The 16,500-nt window shown below is 45.1% G+C and overlaps 1 protein-coding gene across 3 annotated transcripts in view; it reads left to right on the forward strand.

The window, feature by feature from the left end:
- Window positions 1–15,841, forward strand: part of LOC147884787 (uncharacterized) — a 175,130-nt gene extending 159,289 nt beyond the window's left edge. For 2 of the 3 annotated variants that reach the window (XM_087397171.1, XM_087397173.1), the window contains 6 exons: window positions 5,079–5,186; window positions 5,351–5,449; window positions 9,907–9,996; window positions 14,690–14,777; window positions 14,913–15,043; window positions 15,128–15,841. In XM_087397171.1, the coding sequence (XP_087253297.1) occupies window positions 5,079–5,186; window positions 5,351–5,449; window positions 9,907–9,996; window positions 14,690–14,777; window positions 14,913–15,043; window positions 15,128–15,280 (669 nt within the window). In that variant the 3' untranslated portion in view covers window positions 15,281–15,841. The remainder of the gene's footprint in view (window positions 1–5,078; window positions 5,187–5,350; window positions 5,450–9,906; window positions 9,997–14,689; window positions 14,778–14,912; window positions 15,044–15,127) is intronic. The other variant, XM_087397172.1, reaches the window with a different exon arrangement.
- The last annotated feature ends 659 nt before the right edge of the window (window positions 15,842–16,500 follow it).

A 16,500-nucleotide genomic window follows, 5' to 3' on the forward strand; every position in this document is an offset into this window, starting at 1 on the left:
ATTAGCTTTTGCTAGGGGTGCTATCATTGAAAGCTACAGAGAAACTTATTTTGGTTGAATTCTGCAAAGCCCCATATCATCTGTAAACAATTCAAGGTTGAATGGGGAGGTTGAGATTGACGGAAAGAATTCCGTCGACGGAGCTGGACTTATTGACCTTTATAGCCTCTTTTCTTAGCAAGAAACAAGAGTTGAGGTCACCATAAGCCTGTTCAAAGGTAGAGTGGCTATAAAGGCATAATTACCTCGTCTTTGTGTATTTGCCCCTAGCCTTGCCATTTGGAGCATAGTTACCAGGGAACAACATTCCGACATCCGGAACGTTTGGAACACCGTTCCAGGTAGCAAGCCGGAGCCGAAACGGGCCCGGAACGTCCTCTTTTTTTTTTTTGCTCTTTGAAAGTTTCAAATGAGTATTTTAGAGCTTGTATATAAAGGTTAAAGCTGTAAAATGTTAGTTTCTTTCATTTTCTAACATAGTTTTAAGCCATATGATGACGTGTCGGTATGACGTGGCCTTTTGTTCCCCCGTTCCCCCTTCCCAGAACGTTCCCGTTCTGACTCCGGAATTTTTGAAACGTTCCCTTTTCCCTAGTAACTATGATTTGGAGGCGCTTTGCACTTCTTGAGATCCACAAGCGCCTCATATTGAGGGCTTGTGATGACACACATTGTTCGTATGTATTTGCTTTATCATTGAGAACACGACTCTTACATGTACACACCTTGGTTCATTGATTGGTTGATCCTATGTTCTAACATGCAACGGTTAATGATTGTGTAATTGCAGTAGGACCTTTTTTAAACCTTGAGCGAGTCGTCTCTACTTATGCGAGAGATAATGGTAAAGGAGGTAGCAAGTCGACAACCGATTGGGTCCTTGTAACCACTGAGGGACCCCTCCTTCAATACAAGGGAGAACTTGCTTTAATCTTGGAGAACTAAGAGAGGGAAGTATGCAACTCTGAAGAGACACTGTGAATACTAGAGCACACCCAAAGGCCTGAGAAGCAGCTCCAACCAAGGGCCAAGGCCTCAATGCTGTTCACACCATCGATGTAGGTCACTTTGTGAGGATAGTGATGAAGCTAGTGCCGTCCACAGGCATGCAGAATTACTGCGTGACTGTGAGAGATGAACTGAGAGATGGTTGGACTAAGAGAAGTGAGAGAGATCCCTGAGAGCTAAGAGATGAACTGAGTGAAATTGAGGGATGAAGTTGAGCTGCAAATGGAAATAGAACTGCTGAAATAGACTTCCAAACCTTGACTTCGATGATGTCCACAGTTTGGTGAGATCTTGTGTGGAGATGAATTCTTCAATAGCGATATGTTGGAGCTGTTGTACGATTGCTTTTGGACCTAGATTGGCTCAGCACAAGTGTTAGTACTTTGCCCTAGTATGGCCTTGTAGGCCAGTTAGGATTTAGTCAACCTTTAGGTTGACATCATTGGTAACTTTTGTGGTTGACTTTGGGGCCTATATTGGCCACCACTTGTAATTTCTCATTATCCATTTGCAAGTATCTTTGTTTTCTCAAGTCATTGTTTGATCCCTTTTCTTGTCTTAGCAGAGAATGAGAGTGGGGAAACTCTTGACCCTCTGCAATGACAAGGTTACCCCAAGAATTTTTTTTGATCTTTTAATAGTTTGGGGTATCATACAGCACTGTATAATGCCATACACTCCACAACAAAATGGACTTGTAGAGCGGAAAAATAAAAAAGAAATGGGAATGGGCAGTTGCATGCTTAAGTTGCCCAATACGTTCTAGTTGTATGCTGTTATCTGTGCCAACTATGTGCTCAATCGGGCACCCACTCGAGCGTTGAAGTCCATGACCCTTTATGAAGATGGATAGGTCGCCGCAAGCGTGTAGTTTCTCACATGCGGATATGTTCAACCACAATGTAGTTTCCAGGTATACCTGAGATGTATCCAGGATACTTTAGCCATACCATGGAGGGAGCTTTGTTAGCACTTAGTCCTTGTATGGCCTTGTAGGCAACTTAGGATTCCATCAACCAACCTTTAGGTTGACTCCATTAGTCAACTCTTGTGGTTGACTTTGGGGCCTATGTTGGCCATCACTTGTACTTTCTCATTATCCATTTGCAAGTACTCTCATTTCTTCACCTTGTTGTTTTCTCCCTTGCATTCCATTGCTCCTGCACCCAACAACAAGGGCCGGAACTGAGGCTGGAAAAGGGTGGTAATGGGAATAAGGGGCAGGAAAACCCCCTTATATATAAGCGTGTAACATGCCGACTGGCAGTCTTGGTTGGGTTAACCAACCTGTTTGGTTGGGTCCTATTTAACATTATATGATGACCTAGTTGGCCAAGCATTTGGCTGCCCGAAGGCTATCAAATGGTTGGCCATTCGACCTAGACTAACTATAACTGTGCCTACTTTTGGGGCTATCGTCTAACCTAACTAGTTTTCTAGTGGTTGCTATAGGAATTTTGACTAATCCTAAGGCTTGGAGATTGACCTACCTATTTCCTGCTGATATTGCGATAAATTCTTTCGATTGTAAGTGGTGGGTTGCCCTTACCTATTAGCTAGATGGTCTAAGCTTCTTTTTTTTTTGCTTGGATGCTCGTTTGGGAGAGACTAAAATGAAATCGTACAGTCTTCGCAAGCAGTTCTAGTTGGAATGAAGAGAATGTGGACTACTTTTTGATGAGCCTTCTCCTTTAGTGCCAGCCTTATGGCTAAGTTTGCCCTTCACCTCTGGAGTGCTAATAGAAACTCAATACAAATACCTTTATATAAATGGATGCTCAAGTATGTGTGGGTGTGTGGATTTGTTGTGTGAGAGCATATGTTTATACTATGCTCTACACCCACAGTTGGGCGTTGATGACATGAATGGGGATGTCATAGTAGGTAGTCCCTGTTATGCGTGGAGTTTCTAGTTCCCAACCTTATGAGTGACTATCATGAGATTTAAACTGCACTATGTGATGAGTCTGGGCATGTCCCTGGGTTCATCAAGATATATATGTAGCTCGTGCCTAACTCATCCTTGGACTGGGACTCATAATGGGACCATGACATACGATAAAAAGCCTACTACAGGGGTCTGTTGATATGCAATATGCACTTGATTATGAGTCTAGTGTGTCGCAGTGCCCCTAGTGCAAGGGTGCATGAAACATTCCCTCCTTAACTTTGCAGTAGATGCAGTGCCTCCAAATAGTCCGCCAAAGTTTGTGGGAAATTTTGGAAGAAGCCTTCATCTAACCATACCACTTCATGGGTAACTCGATCTTGAAACTTTGTATAGAACTCTCGGCCAACAGCCTGACCCATTTTTCCACTTGTGAAGGAGTATTTGCTCTAGCTCAATGATTTTTGTGTCGTCAATCAATTCGGGTGGTGTCTCATCTGAGACATTGCTGAGTGTGGGTCCAATGACATGAAAGGCATTATGCATGGTCCAACTTTTTGTTAACTTCAACGTCATGGAGACATTGTTGATCTTCTTAATGAGAGGGAAAGGTCCAAAAATCTTGAAAGAAAGCTTCAATGTCTGCTTTGTGATGCATAGAGAAACCCATTCACCTTCTTTGAATATGACGTCTCCTCAGGACTTATTGGCCTTGGTGCATGTATGCTTCTCGAGTGATTGGCTAGGTGGTCCTTGACTAACTCTATGATGTCCACCATGGTCTCTGTAGTCTTGTTGGCTGCAAGGGTTGGATAAATCATTTGAGATAAAAGAGATGAGAACCGCTTTTCAACTGCAGCTTCGTATGGTGTGAGATTAATACTTGATGAATGCGTATCATTTAGAAGAGCTTGCACCAATGGAAGATACAATACTGACTTGGACTGTGTATTCGTGAAAATATGCCTAGAGAACTATTTGTGGGTGGAATGCGCTGGACAACTGTAAATTTGTGGCAAAATTGTCAAACAAGACTGGCCAAAAATGCAAAGTGAATTTGGTGTTCTTGTCTGATCTAATGGTCCGTGATAAATAGCCAATCGGGTACCAATATCAGATGAACATGCACGCTGCATCTTCTGCATTGGGCAGCTGTTTACAAAGTACAACATGCAAAACTGACTGAAACGATCGTTTATAGTTAAGCATTGGGTATTTTGCGTACCTGCTGATGCTAGAAGGGGCCCCAAGAAGTCCATGGCTGTAGTCGCTTTTTTGTGGGAAACCTTTACTTTTTGGCATATCTAACAGCTCTGAACATGGTTGTACACATCCTTCCGCATCCTTGGCCAATAAAATAGGGTGCTCTTAACTTCTCCAAGGTATTGTTGATGCTGCGATGGCCACCTACAAGGGAGTCGTGGGCATCATGAAGAAGTGTATCCCTTTTGTCTTTGAGCACACAAAGCCTATTTTTGTAAACGAGCCACCCATCGTGCATTGAATAGTGGCCGGGATCTATAGTGGTGGCCAAATGAAAGTGGGTGCCAAACTCTGCAGAGTCCTTGTAGTGTGCCTTCATGCTGTCAAGGTACTTCCCCTGGATTTTAAGCACTGTTGACCCTGGAATTGTCTAGATGGAGGTCTTTTGACTGAGAGCATCGGTGACTGCTGTGTATGTGGAGAACCCATCCATATGGGCACTGTAGGCTTGGTAGAGGCCAACAAAGGAGGAGATCTAAGGTCTAAGCAGAGGCATTTATAAAAAAAACCGTGCCATCTGCAAGCTCACTATCCAACAGCTCCTCAAAATCTGTGTATTATTTTTAAATTCATTGTGTGTTGTCTTCCCCTCTCTCCCCAGGAGCCTCTCTCAATACCTTCCATTTTTGTTATATGATATGGTTTCAGATTCTTTTAAATCAACTTGTATGTGTCTCAGCCAACGTACGATGTTCAGGTGTATATCCGTAAAGGGCTTTGATTGTTTAAGAGCATTGATTGATTTTGCCTTTGTACCTTTCTTTAATATGCCATACTTCATTCGTACGTGATCATGGAACTAGAAACTTTGAAGTGTGAAAGTCCCATTTAAGTGTAAACTGCTGGTAGCTGTCAAATGTTTGTTTTGAGCTGCAGAAATGTAATTCTCAACTACTTATGTATATAAACTTTTGACCAGTTGCCTTTCCACGAGAGATGGAAGAGAATAAAGACGGAAATCATTGATCCGCGTAACCATGAAGCTCAGGTTAATAACTGGTACAATTATGACATGGAGGCTTTTAGGGTGAGTTACTGGTATTTGATGTTGTCTCCATAATCTGATGCAAGTTTCTCTCTTCCTTTTCCCCTTTGGGAGCAGGAGTGTGCTTGAGGGGTTGGGGGGGGGGTCATGGTTGTTTGATGTTAGACGTCTGGTTTGCATGCCTTTGGTAACCCACGGTTGTGCAGGTAAGGAGAAAAGAGTTCTGGATGCTGTCCACTACAGTGAAGTTACTGCGTGATTTCATTCCAACGCTCTCTCACGAAGCAGATGGACTAATTTTCCAGGTTATGCTTGGCTTCATTTTTATTTATCTTCTTGGGTCTTTGGCTTTGCGGTTATTTACCTTGAAACTGAAGCTGCCTAGCAAGATGTAGGATTGTGCCTCGGTGTGCAGCGACCTTCTATGCATTATATCAATGATCTGGGTAACTTCGTGAACTCTCTGGGTGGGGTTCCTAAGCAGCAGCTTGTGGTTAAAAGAAGAGAACTGAGAGAAGCATAAATGTTACGTTGAGAAAAGGGATGTGTTTGACGTCAACGTGAGGTAGGAAACTTAAATGAGTTATCAGTTTCTGTGATTGGGTGTCTCAATGCACGCACGCGCACTTGCACTTGCACTTGCGAGCGCTCACACACATCAATGATCTAGGTAACTTCTTGAAGTCTCTGGGTGCGAGTCCTAAGCAGCAGCTTGTGGTTTAAAAAAGAGAGCTGAGAGAAGCTGTTACGTTGAGAAAAGGGATGTGTCTGACGTCTTTCAAAGTTTTTTAACTTTTTAGTGAGAACATGAGGTAGGAAACTTAAATGGGTTATCTTGATTTCAGTTTCTGTGTCATCCTGCTTCAACATGTATCCACTTGCTTGGTACTATTTCTTTTTGTTTTTCAATAGTATGCTTATTAAGAAATGAAATGTTTTCCTTCTGTTCAGTTACGGACAATGGGGACTAGGTCTAGCATTTGAGGGTGGACCCCCTTGCTTGGGGTTATGGGCATTAGTGACCCACAAGAGTGATGGCCTCTCTTTGAGAGGGACATCTAGAAACCACACCCCACTTGAGTACCCAAACATGGGACCAATCAAATGCACAGATTGCATACCGACCTAGGAACCATTCAAGAGAATGTTCCCTGAGCTTTGGGTGTGGGCCTGGCAGCATGCCAAGAGTAATGGAGATACAAGATAAGACGACAAACAAATGAGCTCAGTATGGCTCAATTATGACCTTAGAGTACGTCAATAGATAGTCTAAGCTGTTAGGAACCCGTGGGTGCGATCAGAATTAAATTCTGACAACTTTGAAATTTTAGGGTTTTTGGGAGTGACGTGGCAGCTGACACGTGGCAGACTGCCACATAGAATCTGAGCTGGCAGGTCAGTCCACCTGTCCCACACATGTGGCAGCATGCATGGCAAGTGGCAGGGCATGCAGGCCAAGTGTTTGGCCCCAAATCTGGTAGATTTGGGGCAGGTTGTGGGCTGTCCTCTTTGGGACTGCAGCCCACCAAAAATCTGGGACAAGTGTCCACCTTCCACTCTAGGCCTAGGGGGGGGGGGGGCTGAGCCTATAAAAGAAGGCCTCTCCCCTTCATTCCACACATGAAAATTTCGTCACTTTTCTTCTCCCTCCTTTTGGATGATGCAGCAGAACCTCTCCAGCTCCTTGGGTGCAGCCAGCTTCTCCCCAGGCCATTCTCTCACCTCAACAGCACCTTCTCTCTCTACAACAGCACATTCTCTCTCTACAGTTCCAGCCCCTCCTCTCCAGAAATCTGCCCACTCTCAGCTCTTCTGGAACAGCAGCAGCATCCTCTCTCCTTCTCCTAGCCTGGAGCAGCCACAGCCCCTTTCTCTCTCCCGCTGCAGTCTTTCTCTCTCTACTGCAGAATTTCTCTCTCTACTGTTCCAGCCCATTTCCCTTGCAGAAATCTGCCTTTCTGTGCACCTCTGGAACAGCAGCAGCTCCTCTCTTACATCTCCTCCCTTGGGATCAGCATTGGCACTCTCTCTCTACAGCTATCACTCCATAAAAGCTTTCTCTCTCTAGCCTACAGGCTGTTTTTCTAAGCTGTTCTCATTCCAGCCCCATTTCCACACTCTCCTCACCCAAGGTAGCTTCAGAGGCATCAAGGACTTCATCTACAAAAGGGTCAAGTCACGAAGGGAGCCTGTATTGTCAAGTTTATCTCATTTACAGCACTATTTCATGTTGTTTCTACTATCTTTCTAGAAACTAGTGCTTGTCTCTAATGTTGGATGTAAGTGGTGATTGTTGCAGGCTTCTTCCTTGTGGATTGGGCAAGCCAAGAGTTGAAACCTAAGCTTAGAGTCCTCCTTTTTGTTGTCTACCTTGTACATATGCTCTTGAGTCTTGTATCTAGGTCCTAGGATTTCACTGAGTTCATCAGTTTGGAAGGTGCATTGCACCTTGGTCTTGTATCTCCATTTTCAAGAATAAAGTGAGCCTGGATAAGGGGGGGGGGGGGGGGCGTCTTGGCCCCTCAATCATATTGCATTCTCCAATGATGTCACTTTGTGTTTAAGCTGTATAAGTCTTAATTCCAGCTTAATTGCAAACTCTTAAGTTCAAGTATATGTGTTTGGCAACTCACAATCATTTCATTCAAACGCCTCTGCAAAATCCGTTGTCTGAATTGATAGAAAGCACCGAGTAGTTTACATTCTGTGATCTAGTGTCTCAAATTTGAATTGGAGCCAGCCCAGCTTTGCACCCACTCCCACGCGCACATGCACACGCACACACACGTGCGCACTCTCTCTCTCTCTCTCTCTCTCTCTTTCATGTGCATTCACCTGCACGCATGCATACATACAACTTTATGTGCCAGGCATGCATCTGAAACCTTGCTGGCATGAGAAAACTAGTTAAAATGCAAGTTGCATCTGAAACCATGCTGGCATGAGAAAAGGAGTTAAAATGCAAGACCATACAGGTTGCATTTGTGGCCAAAAAAGATTTTGCATGCAATTACTGTTGTTGCCTCCATGTGAAAGATATCCTTTGTACCCAACGGCAACTTCATAGCTTTATGATTATAACAGTTCAACCGATCGCCTGAGCTATGCAATTGGCAATTGAATTCCAGAGTCTATTGTGGACAAAAATATCATATTATCCTTTAGTGTTTCAGTATGCATATGAATAATTTCATATGTGATGAACAAGTCGTCATGTGTAACTTTGTCAATTCATTTGGACTAGGTGAAGAAAGTGCTCTTGTAAAACCCGGTTCTCCATTCTCCCTAAAATGGGTTGTGCACATGTTTTGGTCACATCTAGGTGAAAGAGAACCTATGGCTTAGTCGTGTTTGGGAAGCTTTGTGATGGCTGGGCTATCGAGGCTGCCTTGGAAAGGCGGAAGATCCTCTTTTCTAAGCTTGAGGGCCCCAAATCATGTGCCAGCCTGGGCATACCAATAGCCAGACATCCCATTTTGCAAGTACAAGAAATCTCATTCTATTTTCGAAAGCAAGCTCCAGAACTTTGCTTAAGGGATGCCATATTCCATATGCAATTCTGTGCTTCTTACTGAAGTCATGTTGAGTCGGTGCCCCTCGCGTTCCACTTTCAGTTATGCATTGGGATGTGACTACAGGGTTTTCCATCAGAAGAGAGAGTGACTACATAAGAGGTATTGAAAGCCACTCATTTGCCTTGGACACGAGAGTTTGCTTCCATATAAAATGATTGGAATGCATGCAATGGGTTTGAAACCCTGCATGTCATCAGCATAAATAAAAATCTGCATCAAGCTTCTCACAATGTGGATGATGCCTTGTCGCATTCTGATATTACTGGAAAATGGCTTGGACAACCTTGGAACTATCTCTTCTGATTTGTTTATATAAAGCCATGATTTTTCAAATGCATCTTGTGGAAAAGCTCTCTAGATGGCATAGAGTCATAGGCCTTGTTGAAGTCTACAATCTCTATGAGGGCTTCTCTATAATGGATCAGAGGTAAATATGTTTAATGTGGACTGGTCATGCCTGATGCATACATTAAGGAAACATTCCAATGCAGTCCTAAAGAATATAGTCATGATATGCCCAATCATCGTTTTCTTGTAGTTGACAAGTCCTACTGCAACATAGAGGCGGGAGGAGGAAAGTTAAGAAGAGATGTCAGGATCTTGGCCCAGGTGGTCTCTACTACCTATCTCCCAAGTGTCTGTTTTGCCTTGCAGCATGCATTTCTTTTGGCCTTTTTACAACCTGGTTGCCAGTAATTAAGACTGTACCCCTTGTGTGAGCTGTTCCCTAGATCTTCGGCCAAGGGGGATGGTTGAGGGCATGCATTGCCATCCTCGATCCAGTCCTTGCAGGGTGGAGTCCAAAATAAGTAGTAGCTGCAACAGCAAGGGGCAAACAGAAAAAGAACGACGCCAAGGGGGGGGGGGGATATATGGGGCAAGCGGCAGTCCTTGGGCTGCATGCTCACGGGGTGAGGAGAGTGTATGAAGGAGGGGCAGAGGAGAATGTTCTACTAATTATGCGATTGGAGAGGTTCTTTCTCGAATTATTTTTTGCTCAACTCACTGTGGCCTTCAATTTCGGAAAGAGTCATGTTGAAGGTTACTGTTAATAGCTCGTTAGTGTAGTGATTAATTACACCACTTTTTTCCTCCCCTTTTTTTCTTTTTGGTGGGGGGGTGTTCTTGACAAATTGAATACATCAAATGATTTTTTATATTTGTTTTGGGTTGGACTGTTATTGCAGGGTTGGGATGATCCATATCTTGCTCGTACCAACGATGGCTTACTAAAATGGAAGTATGCTCACATGAATTCTGTCGATTTCAAATTTGAGGTATACTCTGGATTTTGTGAGTTGTTTTTGAGATAAATATCTTGGGTTTGCAAAGGTTGGGGTAAATTAGACTCTCTGTGAAGAATTTTCGGACTGCTTCATGACTAGTCCCTTAATAGTGCTCCAAGGTTTGGCAAGACAACCTTGTAGTTTTGGTCCTCGCTGCTCTTTTCACACGCCCCCAGACTCAGCAATGTATGCTCAAATTATAAAACAGATCTGTAACTAGAACATAGTCTAGAGTCTTTATTCCAGAAGTAAATGCAAAGTCTTAAACACGATCCCTCTTGGTCAGAATTTGAGGGAACGGATGGGGTTCCCAGGATCATCAGCATAGGATCAAAAGGAAACTTGAAGCCTTCGATTGATCATATCTAGAAAGCTAGTCAAGGAAATTTAACTGGTCATGCCTAGATATAGACCAAAGGATGGATGGAGGGAGGGAGTATTAATGTCTACAATAGACCAATGGTTCTATGAGACTAAAAAAATTAAATACAATGAAAGCTAAGGGTGGGGCCACTAAACCCAATGCTGATGTCTGTGACGAGAAAGAAAAATAATATATCGCACTGTCGCTGCTCGCGAGAGAAACCCAAAAGGGCAAAAAGTAAGGGATAGCCCCTGTCTGCCTACCAATCGGTCAGTTGTCCATGAGAGACAAGAGGAGCTTTTCTGACGGTGGCTCCGGATTTACGGGCATGGAGGAAGAAAGTCGTCGATATATCGTTGTGCTGGTGCTCGGCCTGTCTAGGTCCAACCGACCTCCTTTGTAGTCTCCCTGATGTAGCCTGCTGAATGATAAATGCTATCGTCACTCCAGTGGTTTGTCTCCCCACATCGGAGAGCGAGGATATGTCTGCAGTCTTGGGGTTGGGTTTGTCAAGGCATGCAATCTGGCTCCCTACTACGCCTGGTCCTGCTTGAACAAATATGGAGAGAGGAGAGGAGAAGAGTGGAGAAAGAGCACAGCTACAGAGCACACCACAAATGACTAATTGTACACTAGATTTAGTTGAAAATAATGAATATCTACAAACCCTTTTAGGGTTAAGGTTAGGGTTTTCAACCCTTTCCTTTTTAACACTTTATGTGTTAATGCTATGGGCATATGATGACATGATGTTGAGATGAATCCTCAACACCTTCCCTTAAGATCAACATCATGAAGTAGGCCTTCCCTCTTTTTAAAAAAAAAAAAATTATAGAGAGAAGGAACTTATATTAATGCTTAAAATCCAACCATACAAATTGGCAAAACTGGAAAGGTGCCAATTTGTTGCCAAAAACAAAAACGGGCTGAAAGAAAACCGGCCTGTTGCTAGAGATCCCAGCTCACTGCCTAGGGATTCTCTGTAATAGGGGCTAACAACCACGGTGGTGGACTATACAGCCAGCGAATCCTCGCGGCGTGAGATCATAAAATACACCTGCAGGCTAAGCCTTGCAGAAACATGTCCACCTATCGTCGGTAGATTCAGGGTAGTCCTTGCAAGAATGCCCGTGGAACCACCATGCACCGTGGAACCACCTCTATGCATGGCCCAATCTCCAATGTAGAACCTATCCAGCCTCTCAAGCAATCCATCATGCCGGCATTGGCCAAAGGAGAAACTAAGACTGCCAGGGGTCCTGACAACTCAGCTTCCCTCTTGGGATCTCTGCCGCAGACCGAAAAGATAAATTGCTCCCAAGTATTCTTCTCCGCCGTGGGCATCTCAGAGAAAGAAGCACCCCCTTGTTTCTCTTCTCGAACTCAAGATTGTTGAAGTCCCCTCCAACAATCCACGAGGCTACATCCGGGAGACAATCGGTCAAGCGCTTGCAGAAGGCCGAACACTGCTGTCTACAAGCTAGGGCATACACGTTCAGGATCCCAATCCTAGAATCTCCCATCCAGACTGCTCTACCTATAATGAGCTCCCCCTGGTCATACACCTCTGATGCGACTGCCTGCGAGATTGAAATGCAAACCCCTCGACTCCTTCCCACTGCGAGAGACCAGATCTCCGGGCCTCTCCAAGGAAGGAGGTGGCGTCTACGTCTGATGTCCGAGGCAGAAAAACATATGGTCCTGTACCAAAAGGAAATCCACTGCCCTGCCAACCAGTCTCGCTGTAGCTCTTGGTGAAGTAACAAGTGTTGGGGTTGTTGACGTGCCCGATCGTGGAGTCTGTGCACGTTCCAACTCACCATGGTCCAACTCATGGGGGGGGGGGGGGTTGGGAAACAAGGCTCTCCTGTGCGAAGGAGCTTGCACTACAACCTCCGACTTCTGTGACTTCGCCGGTGGTTTGGAGGGGGAGTAGTCTAAATCCACTCGGCGCCGAACTAGTGGCGTAACTGGCTCGATGCCTACCTTGATGGCCCACTACATCAAGGAGGCCTTGACTCCACGCCTATCCACGCACTGTTGTAGCGTCTAGTATGATGCCTGCTTAAGCTGAACCTCAGGACCTAGGCGAATCACACAAATAGCTGCTCCCAAGTCTGGTCTATCTGCAGAAAAAACCCAACTTAAAAGTGGCGGTCTTCCCATGGGAGACCCACACTTCCCACCCCTACGGGCCTAGCGACTCCTCCATCATGCTGAACATCTGCTGCCCCATCATCAAATCAAATAGCGTAGGGGTCCCCTACTCCTCCCCACTAGCTGAGAAGTGAAATCCCCAGAAGGGAAGAGTACGAGAGCCGTATACTCCTATGGAGCTCCCTTTTCGGGGCTGTAAAATCAGGACTGACACCTCTAGAGCAAGCGGGTATCTGTCTGGAATCTCTAGGTAGTTCCACGGTCCTAGCCTCCAAAACTCTCTGGGCAGAGGATGACCAGGGCGGGGCTTAGGACCTGGAAGTTGAGAAAAGGGCTGGGGGAGGCGAAGGGACCTCCGGAGCTGATTTTGCTGGGGCTCCAGCTATTGAACGGGAACCTTGGTACTCTGCTTTGCTGTCGCCTGTGGGTCTGAGGGGAGATCGAAAAAGGTCTCCTCCTCCATCTCTGTCCAGTCCGGGGACTCCGCTCGCACCTTCCCCTTTCCCTTCCCCTTCCCCTTCCCTGTGTCCTGGGAAGAAGTCTGTGCCTTCTTGCACTCTTTAAGTCTGGCTCTCCTTCTTTTGTTTTTTCGAGCTGATTTGAAGGGCTTCTTTTTCTCCACCTTGGTCCAAGTCCCTTGGGAGGGCTCGACCCAAGGGTCTGAGTCTGCTGCTGCCTCGCCTGCTGTTGGGGCCTAGCCAACGGACGGCGTTGCGCCTCCCTATGCTCCTGTCTCTGGTGAGGGGCCTTGTCCACCAAACAGTCCCGTGCCACGTGACCCATCTGTTTGCACCGAGGACACTGCTCGGGCAAGCCAGAGATCTCCACACGTTGTCTAAACTCACTTCCATCTACGGTCTCCAGGAGGATCTCCTCTGGAAGGGACTCCAGATGCTCTGCGATAACTTGGAGGCGGGGGACCCCGTCGTCTGCCACTACTGAAGCCGCTTTCTGTGGCGGAGATGCTAGAACTGTGCCAAAACAATTCCCTATGGAAGGAAGAATAAATCTGCACTCCTTCGGAAGCCTCGGGAAGCGGAGTGTCACTGGGAATCGTGGCACGTGATGAGTCGAATCTATGTCCTCGACTGTGAAGCCATGGTACCAAGGAAGGAGGTAGACGACATGAGGGCCTAGTAGGATAGGGCTCCACTTGACAAGGGAGGCCATGGTGTCGGGGGAGTTCAGCTGCATGAGGAAGATTCCTCTCCCATAGATCGTGACCTCTTGGATGTGGTCAGCCCCTAGGGCTAAGCTCGCCTGAAGCCAATCCCTGACTTGTTTCGGGGTGAGCCCAACAATGCGACCCACCAGGGCCCTGTCTTGCAAAGCCTTTACTTCACACTTGACATGCTGTTTGTCTTCCGGAGAGAGCATAATCTTAACCACAGTGGGGGTCGAGGTGCTGCCATGTGATCCCTTCTTGCCAGACCAAGGGTCGCTATCAAGGTCAGTTCTCCCGAGAAACAAACACGAAGAGCTGCGCTGCCTGAAAAAATGGATTGGTATTCTGAGTGCAAGTCGTCTCTTTGTCTCCTCATGTGCTTTGTGCCATTTGGCACTCTTGCATGCAGGCTTGGGCATGTGATATGAAGGCGGCGTACCACCTCTTCTCCACCTTCTTTTTCGTTGATCATGAGTCGCCTCAGGACTCTGGAAGGGCCGTGACCTTTGGAGAAGACCACCATGATCAGTGATAGGCTAGTCTGAGCTGGTGAAGACTTGAGAGGCAAGCTTAGTTCATGGAATCTAGTCGGCATGGAGGCAGCTCGTAAGCAGGTCATATATATTGATCCCTATGATGCACATCAAGAGATACGTTTTCCTTGTCTGTTCTTCCTGCAATTAGACATTCTAGAAATGGAACTGTACTACCCCTTAGACAGATTTAGAGAAAGTCTGGAAAGATAAATAAGACCCTGGCAATGAGGTTAAGGACACAAGCTGGCTGTCAGGTAAACCTCATCAATGTTTAGTGACTATTCTCTAAGATCCTGCAGCTTAGTCAAGTTGAATCACTTTTCTGCATCCCAACACTGTCAAGTTTTCGTGAACTGCTGTGTCATTTGTTGTTTGAAATTGTCTAGCTCTTGAATTGAATCTATTTTGTGATATTGAGGTACTATCGGGGATCATTGCTGGTCGTCTCTGTACACTGTACAGGTCTTCCCTGATGGAAGTTCACACAAACTGTTCCTGATTGACAAAAACAAGCTATGGCCTCTAGATGGCGCATCTGTGGTCTTCCCTGGTAAGATCTGCATTCTGTGTTCCAAGGCCTGGCAATTGGGTGTGGGAAGGCAAAAAATGTGGACTCTGTATTTGCTAAATTTTGTGTATGGGTAGAATACCCAGTCAATGTGTTGACTTAATGACTGCACATCAGATGGAGAAGATCCAAATATCTTCTCAGGGAAAATCATTGAATGTGCGTGGCTCCCCGATGAACAGAAATGGCAATTTATGCGGGTCCGAGTTGACAAAGAATATCCTAATGCAGTGAAGACTTATAAAAAGGTTACGTTGAATACTCCCTTTAGAAGTCTTGGAGAGTTGATTTTCTTTGTACACATGGCAAACTGATGAGTATTTATCATGCAGGTAATGGAAAGCATTGAAGACAACATCACTGAAGATGTCCTTCTCGCAGAGATACAGGAGATTTTGCGCCTCCCGATGTATCAGGACAGGATACTTCACGAGCAACAGCAAATGCAACGGAGACACCAGCCACCGCCAGTGAGGAAAAAATAACGTGCTTTCTAGGTATCAGGCTTAATCACCTATGTTCCTTTTCATCTCGTTCTTGGGGTGTATGTAAGTTTTGCCCATTCAGGTAAAGTGTTCACCGGTATCCTTTACTTCAAGGGAAAAGGATCACTTCACTTCTTTCTTTGGAAGTTGCGGTGCCACCTGCCATGATTACAATCCAGGATGTAGTCTTTGTCACCCTTAGTAGTGGCAGTGGATAGTCACAAGAGAGAGTAGCAACAGTCCTTCAAGTGTTGAAGACTGACAAATGTATCATAGATGGTTGAAATAAAATAGAAGGGGGGCATATAAGAAATATCGTTCGAGAAATTTTTGAGGACTGTGCCCAGCTATGTCTAGTAGTGGCCAGAATCCTCCTTGTTCAAAATGTCAGCATAAGCAATACAAAACATTCTGTGTCATTACCAGGTAAATGGTTTGATATTTTACTGCCATTGCAGTCTATATCAGAGCTGGGAGTATTCTTCTTCTTATTCATTTCAAAAATTGGATGAGACTTATTTCTTGTGGCCACTATGGGCTCTGCTGAATGTATATACTTAATGGAAGAAACAACTTTATACACACTTCAGTGAGTACTCTGACTGTTGAAAATTCATTTCCTCTCTTCTAAGTTACTTGTACTTATATAAATTAAACTGTAGAAAGCGATGCTTGTTTGATACATGAATAAATATTGTAGTGTCCTGATGTGTAGAATCTGACCCAGTACAGTATGCAAATGATGTCTAGACTACGAGTTAACTCAACAAATTCCAAGAGTTTTAAATTGTAAGATCAATTTCCTTATTTTTAAGGGTTGTGGTATTTTTGTTACTTAGCATAGTGTTGTCGAATCGCCTTTCTTGCTTACTATAGACTGGTCAAATTGTTCTCTACTAGGGCAGTGCTCGCAAGACCTCTGTCTAGTTGCCTGTTGGCTTAGCATGTTTGAAGGTTGGGTTCTCGGGCCCGACGTCTTCTAGTCACGTCTTCTCCAGTGTAGTCGTCTGTGATCTTTTGTTGTCTTTACCTTGGCTTTTGGTCATTCTCACGAGTCTAAATTTGAGTCGGCTGACCTTGTGTGTGAAGAGTGTGGCAGATCTGTTGTTTGGGTAGTCGGCCACGTCTGCTCATGTGTATTCATGGGTGGAGGTAGTTATATCTCATAGTATTCAAGGCATCACATCAATCCATGCTCCTCAACTCTCCACCTTACGTAT

This window comes from Dipteris shenzhenensis, chromosome 26 (genome assembly GCF_047967505.1).
Source record: "Dipteris shenzhenensis isolate YYH24624 ecotype China chromosome 26, Dip_SZ_1.0, whole genome shotgun sequence".
Classification (NCBI taxonomy): domain Eukaryota; kingdom Viridiplantae; phylum Streptophyta; class Polypodiopsida; order Gleicheniales; family Dipteridaceae; genus Dipteris; species Dipteris shenzhenensis.